The following is an 18,866-nucleotide window of genomic DNA, read 5'->3' as shown; positions in this document are numbered from 1 at the left end:
ATACTTACACATATTTATATCTTTGCTATACTAAGCTCACAATCGTTTATTATTCCCACTCCCATACATCAGTGAATGGGTGGAGAAGGGAGGTGGAAAGATATATAGAGAGAGCTTTTCTCTGTGGGGTTTCATGGGGCGAGGGGGAGGGGCACGCCAAACAAAAATTTGTCAGTCTAAAGTGATATTGAGGACAACAGCTGTCTTTTCTTCTCCATTCAAACATGGTTTTCAATGAATAACAAATACAAAGCAAGAGCAAGGGAAATTTTTTCCATTATTTGTTGGCTGCAGAATATAGGAATTATACTTATTAACAGATCGAAAATCTTTTAATCCAATTCTTTAAAAGCTCTGCATTATCAACAATGCTGTTTTTGACGGGAGGGGGGGGACTGTACTAATTGTCAAATAAGTTGTGGATGAAGTTGTTAGTAGAAGACTAATATGGTTTGTGTAATTGCCAAAGTTGACTTCGTGACTGCTCACTGAAACTTGCAATGGCGTGCGTTGAAGATAAGTGTATTTCTCTTCGTTGTAAAGCCAGTAACATTATGATAAGGCCTTCAAAGTGTTCTTAATTCCACCATATTTCTATAACTGGAATAGTCTTATGAAGCTACTCCCCCATTTTATTAAACTAAACTCCAGTGACATTTTTCTATGAGATCAGTGCTGTTTACTAAAAAACTCTGTGGAATTAAAACCACTTTTTCTTGGCCCCTAATTTTTTTCTTCTGATTTTACATATTTGCCTTTGTAGACAAGAAATTTTAACATTTTTTGACAAACTACTTCCATTATAGAGAATAGATAAATATGAATAATTGATTTACTCTATCAGGAGCAGTTAATTTCAATATTAAATTAATAATCAATTTATTACAAGAATTGGGAATCCAGTGACAGTCTCATTCTTAAGGATACACTGGACCCGTATGCGTCACTTTCACTTGCCAGATTTTGCATTCCTAAAAAGACCAAAGAGTACCAGAATTTAAAATTGACATTATCTTAATGAGTTTGTATGACATATGTTTATAACATAAGCAAACAACTATGTATTACGTATTGACACTGTCAACTCCCTCAATGGTGCAAAATTTAATGAAATGTATACACCAAATATAGAATTCCATTTCAATACTAGCAAAATAGGCAATGCTAATAGTGCACTACAGAAAAAAAGTTGCTATGATGCTTGAATTTACTCTCAGATTACTAAAACATAGTTCTAAAATATTTATTAAATATATTCATTTTTTCTTTGTTTGTCTTAAAATTTTACTAACTAGATACATGCAGCTTTGCAACAGATAAAACTATATACTGGACTAACACTCAAACCTGTACTATTAGTTTTCACTGTCAAGTTATCTAAAGATATGCCATGCACACAGAGTAAGGAGTGTCTTTTGCAAATTACACTAAGATTGCACAGTTGTTGAGAGTAACAGTGAACAATAAATATCTGGATTTAAGCTCACTCAAATTTATATTTATTACAAAGATGCATTTTGAGTCACACTCCATTATAGAGTGCATAAAAAAAAGAATGCTTTGAAAATAAGAACAACTATACAAGTAACAAATAGAGAAAACACTAACACAGTCCATGTCAACCCAAAACAAATACAGATTACCATTCCTTGGGACCTATAAGTGTCTGAAAGGTACTTGACATGAAACCAGATATAGAACATAAAATGAACAAGAGTATAAATAAATTAATCTCTATGAGATTTTCTTTTGATATTTTGGATATGACTTGCACGAGTGAGAAAAGTTACTGGATGAGGTTCTCAACAGAACAAAATAATCACAAAACCATAAGCTAATGAGCCCTACAGTCAAAAAATAAAATAATGGATTGCAAACTTTTATAACAAACAACTAACTCTTAAAGTAGGAAAAAAAAAAAAAACTACATGAAAAATAATTTGAACACTTAATTCACGTGTGTGTGTGTGTGTGTGTTTGTATGAGCAGGGAGAGGGGGGTGGGGGAGGGTGTGGGGGGGGGGGGGGGGAATTATCAATCATGACTTACTGATGGCAAATTCCATCGTGTGTCTATAGTGGTAAAGTGGGTAAAGAAATTGTCTCATAAAGGTTCTACAAATGAATGGAATATGCTATGAGCACTCAAAAATAAATACATTAGTGGTTGTTAATTGCTAAAAGGATTCAATTTTGAACTGAAAATAATTTTCAAATTTAACAGAAATAGTTCTTTTCAGTAGCTCACCATTCTTTCATGTGCAATTAATCATCCTTTCTTCCCGTTTAATCAAATTATAAGGATGGAAAAAACTAAAAACCTGGAAGACTAGGGATTGTAAAATTTATCAATGACATAAATTGATTTCAAGTGGTCATGCATGGAACTGTTTGGAATAGCTAACTGCCTCCTCTTCAATGATTTCAGGAATGCAAGGACTTCCAAGTTACCCTAAAATTGCGCAACACACAAACTAAATGCAGTAACTTCAATTATACTGTAACAAAACAATAAAATTTATTACACCTAATAACGAGATACTATGCAATAGCCATAGTGCTAACTATGACTTTTTATATTAATCTTGATAAATTTTGTAATCCGAACTTCACATTTATAGACAAAATATAAAACAAACACCTCATTGTTCTGAAAATTTTGTACACTTTTATATTAAAAAATCTGTTCTCATAAAACAGAAGTAATAAATTACTCTCAAAAAGTTGTCACCCAGAATACAAATACTTTACATATTTTGCCATTATGAAATTACTCTGTATAAGAATACTGAGAAGTCCAGAATTATATGACATGCTGATTAGCATGTATTATTTTTTTCTTTTACAAATGGATGACTTGTCAAAAACAGTTGCCATAACAATGCAAACTGTGCTACCACTAAAAATGCTATAACACAAAAAATCTGGCTAAACAAAATCTGCAAAATACAAATACAAAATTCATAATATCCTGTAGTGTGTTTATTGCCTGTACCTAAAAGTAAGGCACTTCAACACAATTGCAGTTTTACACATGTTTTAAAATCTTTGCTTATACATAATGTTTAGATAAGTGTCCATTCTATATGGAACCTGTTACTATAAAATACATTCATACAGATTTGCAACATGTTGAGAACACATATGGTTTTATTTTCGCACTATTTCATTACATCCTGTCACCTCAATTTTACTTCCTATGATTCACAACATTTAAAACTCTTTAACCCTGAGTGCCTGTAACTGTGGCAATGAATAAGATACCAAAATCAGGCAATTAGTATACCAGAAGCCACAGATTGTGCATACAGGATAACAATACTCACCTTTTTGTTCCACAAGCACTCTTCAAGCACGCAATTCTACAATAACCAACTTTCATTATAAAGTGTCCACTTCACATCCTGCTTTAGTCCACAGCATACATGTTTTAACATTCATTTACAAACACTTCAGGTAGTAAAAATAAGAATTAAACCTTTTTGGTTTCCATTAACCAAGAAGACTGTATGTGAGGATCTCTGTGTCCACCACACTAAGTATGTTGTAGCATGCCAGGAAAGACTTCTATGAATCAAGTTTTGCTAATTCAGCTGCATAAATACCAATGCTTTCCATGTCAAGTAGAACAAAGTAGATTTGCTTCAATGATGAAGACATCACATTTACAAAGTAGTTGCTGATAGCTTTCAAGATGGTCTGCGCTGCCAACTGTTTGGGAAAGCCAGCCCTGCAATTAAAATAATACACAATTATAGTGATATATTTCCAAAAGAAAGGAGGATGATGATTAAGTTCAATTTCAAGCTATAAAAAAGTTTGGTAAAACAGATGAATGGCTCTCAGAGACATAGAGATACTGCAACATTGGATTTAGATGCAGTCATTCCTGATTATCTAGTCCTATGCAGTTCAAAAGTAAACATTCCTTCTTATTTCTGTTTAACTAGTTTGTCACCTATTTTTCATAATTCTTTGTGATTTTTACCCATAAAGCTTTAATTCAGTTCCTTTGTTTTGTGCATGTAGTACAACGAGGAGTCAAATGAAACATTTATTTAGAAAGGCATATTGATTTTCAACATAGTATATTTCACATTCAATGAAAGTAGTTCAGTAGTTACAATAAGTGAATTTACACACACACACACACACACACACACACACACACACACACACACAACCACACACAGTTTGCACAGGAACTCTTGTATTGCACGGTTTATATTTACAGCAGAACAGGTCATCATGATTTCAGCGGTCCTGATTCAAACTTTAGTCATCACTGATGTTTGTAACATTACAGAAGAGAGCGTAAGTGCCACACTCAGAAATGTTGGTACAACATGAAAGGCATTTGAGAGACCATGCTCACATGAGTGGACGAGCGATGTCAGAGGTTTTGCCATAACTAGTCGCTGGACCAGGCAGATATGAAATGTCAGGTGGGAAGGATCTGTGTTATGGTGGTTTTATTCCACAGTAACCAGTAGACAAATGTTATCACAAGCTTCCGGCTGCATTGTGGGCACACAAAGCATGCATTCAAGTAATACCATAATCTTGGTAATCATTTACACCAAATTTCATCTGCATAGCTAAAAAGATGCATCTCTGAGAAATGAGTGTACAGCAATATAAGCCACTTAATTATACCATAAAAACTACATAAAAGTTACAGGGCATCTAATCAGACAGACAGTAGCTAATAAGTAATTATAATCAACAGCTGCTAAACACATGAAGCTACAAAGCCATGTGATATCTTAACTTGAATACTATGTACAGTAAAACTTCATCTATACATTTTTCACTTATACTCTCTCTTATATTTTTTTTTCCGTGTCATGGCGAAATATCCACAGTGTGCACAACTCATGATGCAGTGTTTCTGTGTGGGTTGATGGGAAGTGGATTTTAAGGCCGATATTAAACTAGCCTATAATAAAATTTGATAGTGTAATAAGGAACTTTGACAAAGTTAGACATTAGTCAAATTTTCTTTGCTCAAATCTAGCATCTCGCCTTAGATTTGATCAAAAGAATTGTTTGTCTTATGTTTACTGCATGGAGAAATCAACTGCTTCGAGCGATAGCATCGCTGCAGCTGTCTGACACACAATGTTTATCAATATGACACCCAAATTTACATGGTGCGCCGCATATATAACGAAATTGATAGAAATATTTGAGGCAGATGAAGCACTGTGTAGCTTATGACATCCCGAATACAAAAACAGAATAAAAAGTGAGAGCTATAAAAAAATTGCTGATGCTATTAGCAGTGAAGGATGGCCAGGATATACTCCCCAGAATATAAAGGAGAAAATCTACAATTTCTGTGGAAATACAAATTTTACTTGACTGCAGTACTTATTAAATTTATTTGCCTTCACATATTCCTCCTTCAGTGTGTTATAAATAGCTTCAGACATTTCTGGTATTATTTTCATCAATGTGCATTGCATTTTGTTCTTTTGCAGGTACTGGGCTCCTGGATGTTTCTTCAAAGCCCATTTATTCTACTTTCATAAAGACCATTCCACAGTCTAGTAAATTGTACATGCAACATCACAGGTTTTATGGCAAAACCTATAACTTGAACATATGCCTATGCCTTCTGCAGGCAAATGGGAGCAAGTAACACACAGTTTTTATGCACTGTGGAACCTGCCCAACTGTGTCAATACTGTTGATGGTAACATGTAAGAATAAAGACAACACAACATTCAGGATGTGCCTTTGTGAACTACCAAGGATTTTTTTGCAGTTGTTTTGTTAGGCCTTGCAGATGCAGATGGGTTATCTGTAACAGTGGACATAGATGCATAGAGACGCAACGGTGATGGAAACTTACCATCAGACCCAACTCCATTACTGGGTGAGACATAAAAGGTTCCTTTTTATTTCATGGCAGCTGAGGCATTCCCTCTTTGCACAAATATAATGAAACTTTCCTCATGGAATCAGTTGACAAATGAGTGAAGAATATTTAACAGTAGATTGTCACGGGAGGGGGGGCAAAACTCAATGGAAAGTGCATTAGGTACATTAATGCCTACATTCAGAGCTTTAAATATGCCACTGCATTGCAATCCTCCCAAAGTTGATTTTATAATTCCAGCTATGTGTGTGTTACACAATGTTATCCAAAACTACGATGGAACATTTTCAAGATCTCAATGTGGCAATAGCCTAATATGATACCAAGTGAGCAGTGAAATACAATCACATTTGACGACTCCACTATACAAGGTGACTCACTTAAAACTTGCACTGCATATATTGAGGAAATGGAAAGTGCTATTGATGTGCAGTTTTCACAGAATGGATTAGTACGCAGGGGCTCATATTGTTAGCCACAAAACAGATGTAATAATACTTAAAAAGTGTTTTTTTTTTGTGCAAGCATACGCTTTTTAAAATGTAACACTGCTGACTGACAGTAACAGACTAAAAGCAGGGTAAATTAGAATGTCAGTAGTGTCTGTTGAAGGATCCTACTGCAAGTCATTTATGAGATACCACATTTTGAAAAGTTTCCACACTGACACTTGTTTTTACCATTCAACCTGCACAGATGCTAGGAATGATGTTGTTATGTTTGCTTAGAGTGTGCTTGTGTGTTCCTTGAGTGCATTGCAACTTGCTAGTCATTTAGTGTGTGTCAGTCGAAGCAGAAGGTTGAGAGTGGACAACAGGATTTAACAGTGCAGAAAAAGCAGACATGCTCATGGTGTATGGAGAATGTAGGAAGATTGCAGTTCGTTCTTATACAGTGTATCAGGCAAGATTCCAACAGATGTCAACTATTTTGGTAATTATTTATCAACTTCTTCAACTAGTTATGTGAAAGTGGTAGTGTAGGATCTAGACAATGTAACAGAAGGAAACAAATGTCGCCACAAGAGGGGAAAATTAATGTTCTTGCTGCTGCTGCTGCATTTGATCCGCATGTTAGCTCCCACATAATGGCACGAGGAAGTGGTGAGTCAGGCAAGAGCCCTATGTATTCTCCATCGACATAAATTCCATCTGCATCACATCTCTCTCCATCAAAAGCTGTATGGAAACGATTATGAGAATTGTGTTAACTTCTGTACATGGGCATTAAGACAGGATACTCCAGATGTATCATGTACCTTGTTTAGTGATGAAGCTAGGTAAACCACTGAAATGTGCACTACTTGGTCTGTTGACAATCCCCATTGGCTTCGTCAGGTAGAATGTTAGCATCCATGGAGTGTAAACATGTGGTGTGTGATAGTGAACCATCAGCTCATAGGCCCATTCTTCATAGATTGAGCACTGAATGTGTACAAGTATTACAGCCTCCTAACAGACCACCTTCCACAGATGCTAGATGATGTTCCCCTTCAGACTAGGAGGAACCTGTGGTACCGACATGGCTGTCCAGCCCATAGTGCAGAAAGTATTATGGCACTTCTTCATGAATTGTTTCCAAATCATTAGATTGGTGCAGAGGACCTGTACCTTGGCTGGCCCATTCTGGATCTGATGCCTGTAGACTTTCTCTGTGGGAAAAACTGAAAGACGTTGTCTACAGGAACAGACCAACTACGGCCGATGATATGCAATTATGTACTACTGCAGCCTCCTCAAACATCTCTGCTGAAACTCTCAGATGCAGCAGTTGTTCCATAACCAGAATGAGAGCTTGTATTGCTGTTGCCGGTGGTAATTTTTAACACAACATATGATGTTCAGTTGTCTTGTTAATGGTCAGAATCCACATAACTAGTTTATGCACTTGTGTTGTTCTTTAGTGTGAGCTACCACAGGTATTGTACAAGTGTTGGTGTGGGAACTTTTCAAAATAAGATATCTCGTAAATGACCCATACTAGCATTCTGCAACGAACACCACTGACTTTCTAATTTACCCTACTTTTAGTTTGTTAATGTCAATATGCATTGTTCCATTTAAAAAATGTATGTTTGCACAAAAATAGACTTCATAAGTAATATTACACTTTCTTTATTGACTGACAACAGGAGCTTATGACTACTAATCTATTCTATGAGAACCGCACATCAGTGGCACTTTCCATTTCCGCAAGATTTTTGCTGCAAGTTTTATGTGATTCAACCTGTATAGTAGATAATATCTTTCCAAATGCTTTGTAGAACACACATCCATTATACTTCAGGATAGATACTGCACCCACTAACCACTCATAGTCAGAATAACAGCTAATTGTGAAGTGTTAACTTTTGCACAATGTTACAAAAAGGTGGTTTAGGTACTAACTTATGACTATTGTTTTTGATAAGCATTGTTTTTATCACATGAAACTATGTTATACTTTTAGTTAGGGCTGAATCTTACAAACTCGCTCAAGTGATAGCTATTACAAAGTTCAGTTTTGTTATCTGCCTGTCATTGTGGTGCTGCATTTGATCCATGCAACAGGTAGCTATCAGAAAAGCTATTCGAACAGGTGTCACTGACAAGGGGAGGACAACCTAGGGCACGCTGTTCCAGAAGTTTGTATTTAACTTAAAATACCTATTCTGAACTTAAGTTTTTCTTGTGCCACCATTGCTTTTATATCTGGAAGCAAACTTTGGGGAAATGTCATATCTGCATCAAGTTAATCTACTTTGTCATGTTTTTGTTTTAATAAATTCCTGAAAACAGTTACAAGCACTTTCATTGGGCTTGTATGTTTACTTGCACTCTCCTCCTCTTGTTATCATTGAATTTAATAACTAAAGACACTTCCAGAAATGTATAAGAAGAATTTGGTTGGAGAGTGGGAGAAGGTCCAGATGAGGAAGAACAAGAAACCTCAACCAACCGATCATGATCTTCTATATCACCTAAAAAGCTCTCATCTATTTCTTCCCCTCTTGACTTTCTCAATGATAAGGTTGCACTCTGAAGGAGGTCATCTTAAAAAGTTGTTCAAGAATTGAAGAACGAGGCCAATTAATACTCCAGAACCTGATGGAACCACTGCTACCTTTTTATATTTCAAAAATAGAAAATCCAGGATGGAATGAACAATATTATGAAAAGGATATTTGCTACTCACCAAATAGCAGAGATGTTAAGTCACAGATAGTCACAACAAAAAGACTGTCAGAAAATAAGCTTTCGGCCAACAAGTCCTTCATTGGAGGTAGAAAACACACACACACACACACACACACACACACACACACACACACACGAACGCAGTCTCTGGCAGATGAGGCCACACTGTCGTTAAAGCCAGAGACTGCAGTTATGTATGTGTGACTTGTGTGTGCATTTTCTACCTCCAATGAAGGACTTGTTGGCTGAAAGCTTATTTTCTGATTGTCTTTTTGTTGTGGCTATCTGTGACTCAGTATCTTTTTGTATTCGGTGTACTGCCCTCTTATATTTTTTGGTCTCTCTTTAGAGTGCTACACTAGAAAGAAAAAAAAAAAAGCAAATTTTTTGTCTAGTGAGTGGTCTGCATTAAAAGGTAAGGATTGCCTGAACAATGTTGAAACCAACATTTTTGTTGAAAGTGAGTTGGAATGGATTTGTATCAAACGCTCTGAATCTTCTGATGAAATGGGTTTTGTCTGAAGTTATTTATAGTACCACTGGTGAACCACATAATTCTTTGTTGCAGCAAACAACAAGTGGGGCACAAAAGTGCCAGAATAAAGAAAGGAAACAAACTTAACATTTGTGGATGGTAGGACAATACATGCAAGGCATACAGGGATAGTGGATGCCCTAATATGTCAAGGAGAAATGGTCCTGTTCCTGGAAAATTGCCTCCTCTTGCTGTGAGTGGAACAAAGTTGTACCTGCAACTCATAATGAAAAAAATTGTTTCTCATGATTTGTGTGGAAAGAAAGTTGTAGCTATTTGTTGAATATTTGCACAGTTTTAATGTAATAGTGTAATTAGTTGAAACTGAATTGTTTTGATCACAATCACTATTTTTTTATATGATTTTCGTTTGTATGTAAGCCTAAATATCACAGATTTTATGAGAGATGTTCAAAGTATTAAGACACTTTTCCAAAATTTGATCATCCATACATATTTCACTGCTATAGACCGGAAACTCCTCATTAGAGGGCATAGTTTCCTACCATGTGATAGGGATTTTGCCCTTACAGAGAAGAACAAATGACCTTTACAAATAAAGGGTGTATCAAAAAGAATCATTCAGTTTTTAAAAAATCATAACTATTATGTTATCTGAGATATGTGGGTGAACAACTACAGTTGGAAAGAGCAAAACTCTTGAGTTTTACATGATTCCCACTAGGTAGCAGCAGTGTGCGCCCACTTCAGTTGTAGTAAAAATGGTGTCGGGACAACAGAAAGCATTTTGTGTTCTATGTTTTGCGCAGTATGGGTCAGTAATAACTGTTCAATGTGACTTTCATACTAGGTATGGTGTGGATCATCCTAGAGGACAGAACATTAGATGATGGCATAAACAATTAAGAGAAACAGGTTTTGTGTAATGGCAAAGTGTCAGGTCATCCCCGAGTGTCTGACACAGATGTCGAACGCATCCACCATAATTTCACAAGGAGTCCACAGAAATCCATTTGCCGTGCAGCTCGACAGCTCAGCATGCCCCCGATGTCCATCTGGCGTGTGTTGCATCAATGTTTACACACGACACGATACAAAGTTCAGCTACTGCAAACTCTTTGTGAAGGTGACAAACAACAAAGTGTGAAGTTCTGTAATTTCCTTCTTGACATGATGAAGGATGATAGTTTGCTTCCAAGCTTGGTGTTTAGTGACAAGCTAACACTCCATTTCAATGGAAAGGTGAACTGTCACAATGTGAGAATATGGGGTACAGAACACCACTTGAAGCAGTACAACATGAGGGGCTTTTCAAAATTTAATGTTTTTTGTGCAGTTTCGCGGAGAAAGGTATACAGTCCATTTTTCTTTGCTGAGAACACTGTTACAGGAAGCACATATCTCAATATGCTTGAGAACTTTCTTTTCCCACAGTTGGAGACTGATTTGGACAACTTCATTTACCAACAGGATGGGGCACTGCCACACTAGCACTTGGAAGTGCAGGAATTTTTAAACCAACGGATTACTGAATAATGGATGGTTACACTGGATCCAATGATTCAGCCTTACATTATTGGCCTCCAAGGTCACAGGACCTGACTGTATGTGATTATTTCTTGTGGGGGTTTATAAAAGACTCTGTTTATGTGCAACAACAATGAATGAACTGAGACATAACAGCAGCTTTGAAAGCTGTAACTGAAGAGATGCTCACTGCATAGTGGGAACATTTTGAATACCGCATGGACATATGCCGTGCATCTCAAGGAGGGCATATTGAACACGTATCAAAAGGTATGAAAAAAACTTTTTGAATTTCCTGTTCATCAAAAAGCAAAGTTCATACAATATGTTTATTAGTTTCAGAAATACAGACGTGCGAAAGTGAATTATTCTTTTTCATACACCCTGTATATCACCCAGATGACTGAAATCAAGTTACTGCAATGCCAAGGACACTGGACTCTTTGTAATATTGAACCAGAAGTTTTCAAGGATCTTAGTGGACTAGACCACAGTTTTTACAGGGGCTCACTCAGAATAACTAAGTATGGCTACTACAATTTCCTTCTGATGACCCTAAACTAAGGGGAAGAAAAAGTTGCAATATTCTGCAATCACTGGTTTGTCAAAGCATTGCAAAGGAGCCAACAGGATACTGGGAAAATAAATCTGCTGCCGGATAACATTTCAGTTTTCCCTTTCTTGTCTGATAATCTTTTGTCAGTATAAAGTGAGAAAAAGATGCCTTATTTGACATGTGGCAGCATCTCCCAACTGAAAAATGTAATGTCTATGTGCAATTAACAAGTGAATAGTGAATTTACATGTCTGTCTAGCAGAAATTGTAAAGCTGACTCTAAAAGTTTAGTGTAGTGCCACAGAAATGGTGTTAATTCTTTCTTTTTTTATGCTGTTGCAGATCTGTACTGTAATAAACATTGTGTGTTTTGCTCTGTATTGTTGTACTTTCTCAAAATAAACTTTCCATTTTTGCAGTACGTAACACAGGAAAACCAGTGTGTTCCAGCAGCCCAATGCTGTAATTGGGCAGATACAATGTTGTTCATCCAAGAAAATTAAAAAAAGGTGTAATAATTGTCACAAAAATGTGCAGGATAGCTTTTCACCACATACTGTAAGCTCCAATAGATAAGCATAGAACAGTTTTTTTTTGTTCTCCTATAAAATTTGCTTTTTTATGGTTACAAAATTGTTTAGGTGAACAATTCATTTGTGCAACACCAAGTACAATATTATTAATGATGAGATCTATTGGCTAACCTAATATTTAGTCCACCAGTGACATTCTGCCATGCTTTGTTTTGCACACTACAACTGCAATAGTCCTCACGATTATGATCATGCAATTGAAAATACTTTTGTACTAAATTGTAAATAATTTTGCATTTTGACACTTCAAATTAATGACTTGAATGTCTCTGTCACATGTTGCTTCCATGCACAACTAATGGCTACTGAAAGACATGGCGGAGAGCACAAAGCACAGTGTCTTCACCAAGTCACTTCTGTGTGCATTGCCTCATTTGTTAACATGGACATGGCTTAAAACAGTGCCCTGCCAGACACCTGTGCTACACCATTTTTGTGTGAAATGGGCCTAAGGGGCATTCAAAAGCATCAATGTTGAGTGATCACTGAAAAGGACACATGTTGCATGCTCATGCGAGACAGCGTTATCAGCACTTGACTGAGTTTTAAAGACGCCTCATTGTGAGTTTCCATTTAGCAGGTTGGTTGAACCATGCAATGTCCGTATCTATGGTGCATTTGGATGTGACAGTGGCCTGATTTTGGAGTCATGACAATGTGATGGTAAGCATATTGTCTTCGTGGTTCTGGTCAACCACGTCTGACCATCACAAGAGAGGGTCAATGTACAGTGCACCAAGCACATTGTAACTGTTTCACATCTGCCATCCAAAAATAAGTAATGGATTCCTTGCAACATTCTGAGTCACCTTTTGCCGCTTGTTAGAGACTAGCAGCAGCCAAACTAGAAAATTACTGTCCCACTGATAAATTTAATATTTAGCTGAATAATTACATGCATTCTACATGAAAAGCTGACATGTCAAAATAGAATAAAATAAAGTGTACAAAGCAAAATACATTATGGAAAACACAAATAACAAAAAAATGCTATTGATAACTGCAAAATTAAAACATACAAAACAGTTACACAGCAAGAAATAACATAGTCAATGGAAACCACATTCAAAACAACTAACACAGCAGAAATTTATCAGCATATTCAAGCCAGAGAGAAGAATATTTAGGACATGTATAAATAAACAATATGAAGTAAATAGGCAATGGAGATCAGCTTCAAATGAAACAATATACAAGGAAATAGAACAGATAATGAGCATCACCAGGAAGAAACCCATCTCATTCTTTGAACATCTGATAAGAAAAACAGAAAACAGAATTACTACAAGAATAACAGAAAAATTGTGGAATAGTAACATTAAATGGATTACAAAAATTAAGGAAGACTATTACAGCAGATGACCTGAGTATGTGTGTGAAAGAGGCGGCGGCAAGGGGGGGGGGGGGGGGGAGATAAAGATAGCTGAAAGAATGTAGAAATATTAGGCAGGCAGAAGAGCAAAAAACCCTTTACATAATAACAAACTGTAACAATCCTTTGTATTGCCATTGTATTATTAAACTGTATCTTGGAATATTACTGAATTAATGAATAACAAAAACTCATAATTTTGTGTGTAAACTTCATACAAATGACTAGTGAGGTCTAATGAAGGCCATAAAATACATTAACAAATTAAAAATTGTAGATGTTCACAAGTGAACTGAAAGCAGTTTGGTAATGAAGTCCTTTTCAATCAGAATGACATATAAGAGATACATAAATGTTACTATAGCCTGCGCCATGTAGGGAGGTGTCCCAATTTTCAGCTGTTCTGCACATCACCCTCCATTAACTATTAGCAGCCGACATGATTCATTCTCTCTCCAAGCAGCTAGCCAAGAGATACAGCTAGACAGTGAGAATCTCTCCTATATGCTGCTCTGTTGCTATACTTTAAGACAATGCAGTTTCATTCAAAGAGCAACCGCATCACTCATTCAGATGTCAATGTTATTTTCTCTTAACACTACAGCTGAGAACCTGTATCTCTAAATATGTTAGTGTGATTTCCAAATAAACATCTCACACGACTGCAATACAATGAGGTAGTTTACAAGAAGTGATGGTGTTTAAAAAATGTTTTAAAACATGAGCTTGAAAGTGGGCTCCTATAGTTGACTTTAGTATATGAACAGGCAGGACATTGTCACTTCACTACATGATTGGTGCAAATACTTCACAAGCCAAGGGTGGCTTGATAATAGTTGGGAACAGGACCCCATGAAACAAACTTGCCATGTGAGTCAATCTACGGGATGCAGAGAGTCCAAATCCACAGATATGAGCACGAGAACTCAAGTGTGCACCATGCATTGATGGCTAACAGCTAAGCACTCGGCACAACGCATGGCACGATACACTAGGTGAAGTCCTTGATGGATGAACTCATTGGCAAACCCGGCCTACTGCCTCTCGCAGGTAAACAATTCTGTCAACAAGTCTGCCATACAAAATGTTGTGTGCACTCTCCATGGCAGGTTTCTGCACTATCTCATTACACTGTCCATGCCACCTCAGTCTCCTTAGTGATGTCTGCAGGCGGGGATACTAAATCCCTCTGAAAAAGACTACATAAGGCCAGAAATGACCAGGCTTGGGGCCAGACCTGTGGACCAACGACCAACTACCAAAGGAGGCAATTCTAAAACTGATTAAGACAGAAGAGCATGGAGTACGGAGGCCACAGCAACGGGGCAAGGGCGGAGGCCACAGCAATGTGGCGAGGGGGGGGGGGGGTGCCTGTGGCAGTGGATGTGATGCCACCTCCATTGGTGAGGAAGGAAGGAGGTGGAGGGTGGATCAGAATCCATGGGATCCACATCAACAGGCGCAGGTGAGGGCTTCACTGAGAGCTGTTACTTTAGGTGATGGGAGAACAGTGGTGCGCAGAGAGGAGGCAGCAACAGAAAAGCACGCCACTGCAAGTGGAGCCCCTCACCCAGAACAACATCATGACCAAAGCTGCAGCCTGGTCGACCAGCAGATCATATCCATGGCACTGCCCAAATAGCGCAAGCTGTTTGCATGGTGGGTCAGTTGCTTCCTACCAGCATTGACCAGAACAACTGCTGATGTTTGTGGCATTCTCAAAAACCCAGCTGCCATTCCTGCCACGACCCAAAGGATCGGACCCAGACGGAAGCCCTGGGAGGAAAACGTGGCAGTCCATGGTGCTCTGTAGCGTGCGATTTGGGGTGCACCAAATCCAGGAGACTTCATAGCTGGTGCCCATGCAAACGTTTGCTCCACTGGGCTGCATCCACAAAGTTGAATGGTGTTGCCCAATATGTAGCCAGAAAGATCATCATGGGAAGCAGCAGACACAGACTTCTTCATTTGTGTCTTAAATGTATGGGCAAAGCGCAGCAACTCCCAAGTTAGAAGCCGGATGAAACAGAGCAGTATTCACATGCAGGACACCACTGTGGTCGCGGAAGTCCTCAAACTTCTGTGACAAATTGTCAACCATTGTTGGGTACCAGGGCCCTGAAGACTCCCTCCGCTATGTACATGAAACCAGGCACTGCATCGACCATCAACAACCAAATGCTGTCCAATAGGGGTGACAAAATCACTGTGTATCCTGTCCCACGGGAGCTTGTGGACCAGCCAAAGAGAGAACTGGTGCTGCACTGCAGCCTGGCTTTGTGCACAAGAACGCATCATATGTTTGATGTCATGATTGACTGCCACCCAAGTACAGACTACGTCACTCCTATGCGTTCATATGAGTCATACCCTAGTTCAACGCTTGCAGCAACTGGAGTATGCAAGGATGCAATGTTACGGAAACGACCACACGACAGCATTGCTCCGCCATGCTCTGCTCCAGAGCACAAACACTGCTTGAGAGACTGAAAAGCCTGGTGACAATCTGCAATATGGACAAACTTAATGCCCTTCTGGCAAAGCCAGTTAAGAGGCTGGCAGATACGTGTGGTCTGGGGAATGAACTGAGCATAATATAAAATCTTACCCAAAAAAGACTGGAGCTCTTTCACGTTATTGGGAGGTTGACAATGGTCTTGGTATGCTCATCCATGGGGACAAGGTCATCTTTACTAAGCACATGACTCAAAGAATGCACTTTTTGGGGAGAAAAAACTGCACTTATACAGCCTGCAATGAAGACCATTCTTTAGGGGGCATTGGAAAATCGAGTGAAGGTTTTGTAAATGGTCATTCCGAGTAGGGCCCATGACCCACATGTCATCAAGGTAAATGATGCAACAGGGGACATCCTGTATCAACTGCTCAAAATACCATTCAAAAAATCGTGGCACAGATGAGATTCAAAATGGAAAATGATTAAACTGGGAAAGCCCGAAGGGGGTGTTGGGGACCAGGAAAGTCCGAGAAACCATGTCCAATGGCAACTGCAGGTAAATATTGTGCACATCAATGTGGGAAAAAAATTGGCCCCTGACGACTTTACCAACAACTCTGCCTGTCATAAGAGTTGGATATGAATCTGTGATACATGCCCATAGATCATATATTTGAAGCTTCAGTAAAGGCGCGGGGTCCATCAGACTTCTGAATCAACACCAAAGGGGTGGCCCACTGACTTGACAAAATAGGAGAAATGACACCCTGATCCTGCCAATGTTGCAACTCAGCCTTCACCTTGTGAATGGTGAAGGGGATGGGGTGGAGATGACAAAATTTGGGTACCATTGACAGCTTAAGAGAAATATGTGCCTCAAAATTATCTATTTGGCCGAAGGTATTCTCAAAGAGCACACATTAGAATCATGCTAGAGTCCAAATCACGAAAAGGAATGGTTTGAGAAACAACATGCACTTTTCAATGATCTTGAAGCCAAAAACAGAAAATGTGTCAACCCCAAACATATTTTGCACCAGTGATGACTTGACCACTAACAAGGTAAGTTGCCTTTCCACATTCTTATACCATGCAGAGACAGAGATGCCCCCACCATTGAATTCACTGTTTACTATAAGACACAACCTGATGGAGCGACCTTTGCAGCACTGAGCACCCAAAAAGCCTGGTCGTATCTAAGTTAATTAGGCTGACCGTCACTCCACACGTCTACCTGAAGTTCAACTGGCTGCTCATCCACTACCAATGTCAGCAAAATATGCCTTAACACATGCGGGGCGTCAGGTGGAGCCCCAGAGTCCAGTGAAAGCAACAGCAGAAACACTTGGCGGGAGGCAAGGTCATCTGGGGTATCCTGTGGGAAACTGGGCGCTGTTTAACATTCACACCCAATTGAGCCACCTGCTAATTATCAGAAAGGAAATCCCTTGCCAATGCCATAAGCTCATGCAATTCCAAAATTTGGTCAATGTTGTCTGCCGAAGGGTTGGATAAGGTCAATGCCCTAGTATAAACCTTGAATCACGAGCTAACCTGACAATCATGTTCTGAATTAGCAAGTCTGCATAAGAGGTAACACATTTCAGACACTGTAAATGACACTTGTATGAAAAGCCCTGCAAATCAACAAAGCAGGCTGCACACGACTGCCCAGGCCACTTGAGGTGATGGTTAAACTGCAACTGTGCCATCACCACGTGGGTTTAATACCCAAAATACTGCATAAGCAACCAACAAAGGGGAGCTTCTCAGGCTCAATGGAAGGCTTCAAATTTTGGAGAACTTCATATAAACCTATGCGGCTGGATGACAACAAGAGAGCCTTATCAACTGGACTCACAATACACCTTACTTGGTAATGCAGCAAGACCTGGAACAGGTGTAGCCCCCACCTTTCTGTCAACTCAACAAAACCAACAAACAGCATTGAGGATTGAACCCAGCAACAGTGTTGGGGTTGTCGGGAGTGGAGTGGAATACAGAACAGCAGGCATCTGATACCTCTGGCCACCCACCAGAGCAAGACGAGGGTGCAAGGCAAGTCCGCAATCTGGGTTATCAGCACCTGCACCTGTTCCTGTTACTGCTGCTGCAGCTGTTGCTGCTACTCCTCTTGTTGGTGCAACTATGCCTCACAGAATAGCAGAAGTGCTGAGTCCATAGTGGCCCAAGTGAATATTAGGAAATGGGGAAAGAAATTACAGAGGCATTACACATATAAGAGTGCCCTTCATTGCTGCTTTAGTATCCACACAAGTGTGACAACACTGCTCAATACACAGTTGGTGCAGCTATTCAGGGGCTGATGGTGGCTTGATAACTGTAGGGAACAGAACTCCGTGAGAAGAAAACGAACTTGTGTGTGAAGTGATCTATGGGAAGCAGAAAGTCCGAACACACAGAGAGAGCAAGGGAAGAATTCAGTATGAGGCTAGTGCAGGAGGTTGACAGCTAATGGCTAAGACATTGGTACAACACATGGCACAATAGGCTTGGTGAGGTCCACAGTGGACGAACTCTGAGTCAGCTCTGGACCGCCTGGCCCACAGGCAAACACCTCTGCCAGGGCGTCTGGCTCATACAACGTGTCACATGCACCATGGCAAGTTTCCACACTACCCCGTTGTGCTGTTCACACCAGCTCATCTGCCTCCACCATGATATCTGCTGCTGGGTATCCTAAAGTTGACGTTTTGAAGACCCAAGACCACATGGCAGAAGAATGTGTTGGCAAGAGAACTATACAGAAAATAGTTTTAAAGTGTCAGAGGTGTAGAAATGTCA

At 39.0% G+C, this 18,866-nt stretch overlaps 1 protein-coding gene across 1 annotated transcript in view; it reads right to left on the bottom strand.

Moving 5' to 3' along the window:
* Window positions 1-3,131: 3,131 nt before the first annotated feature.
* The window catches only part of LOC124801140 (core histone macro-H2A.1-like), a 52,664-nt gene continuing 36,929 nt past the window's right edge, over window positions 3,132-18,866 (bottom strand). The window contains exon 8 of the mRNA XM_047263052.1: window positions 3,132-3,729. Within this exon, the coding sequence (XP_047119008.1) occupies window positions 3,567-3,729 (163 nt within the window). The 3' untranslated portion in view covers window positions 3,132-3,566. The remainder of the gene's footprint in view (window positions 3,730-18,866) is intronic.

This window comes from Schistocerca piceifrons, chromosome 1 (assembly GCF_021461385.2).
Source record: "Schistocerca piceifrons isolate TAMUIC-IGC-003096 chromosome 1, iqSchPice1.1, whole genome shotgun sequence".
In the NCBI taxonomy this organism is placed as follows: domain Eukaryota; kingdom Metazoa; phylum Arthropoda; class Insecta; order Orthoptera; family Acrididae; genus Schistocerca; species Schistocerca piceifrons.
This window is presented reverse-complemented; position numbering and strand designations above follow the sequence as displayed.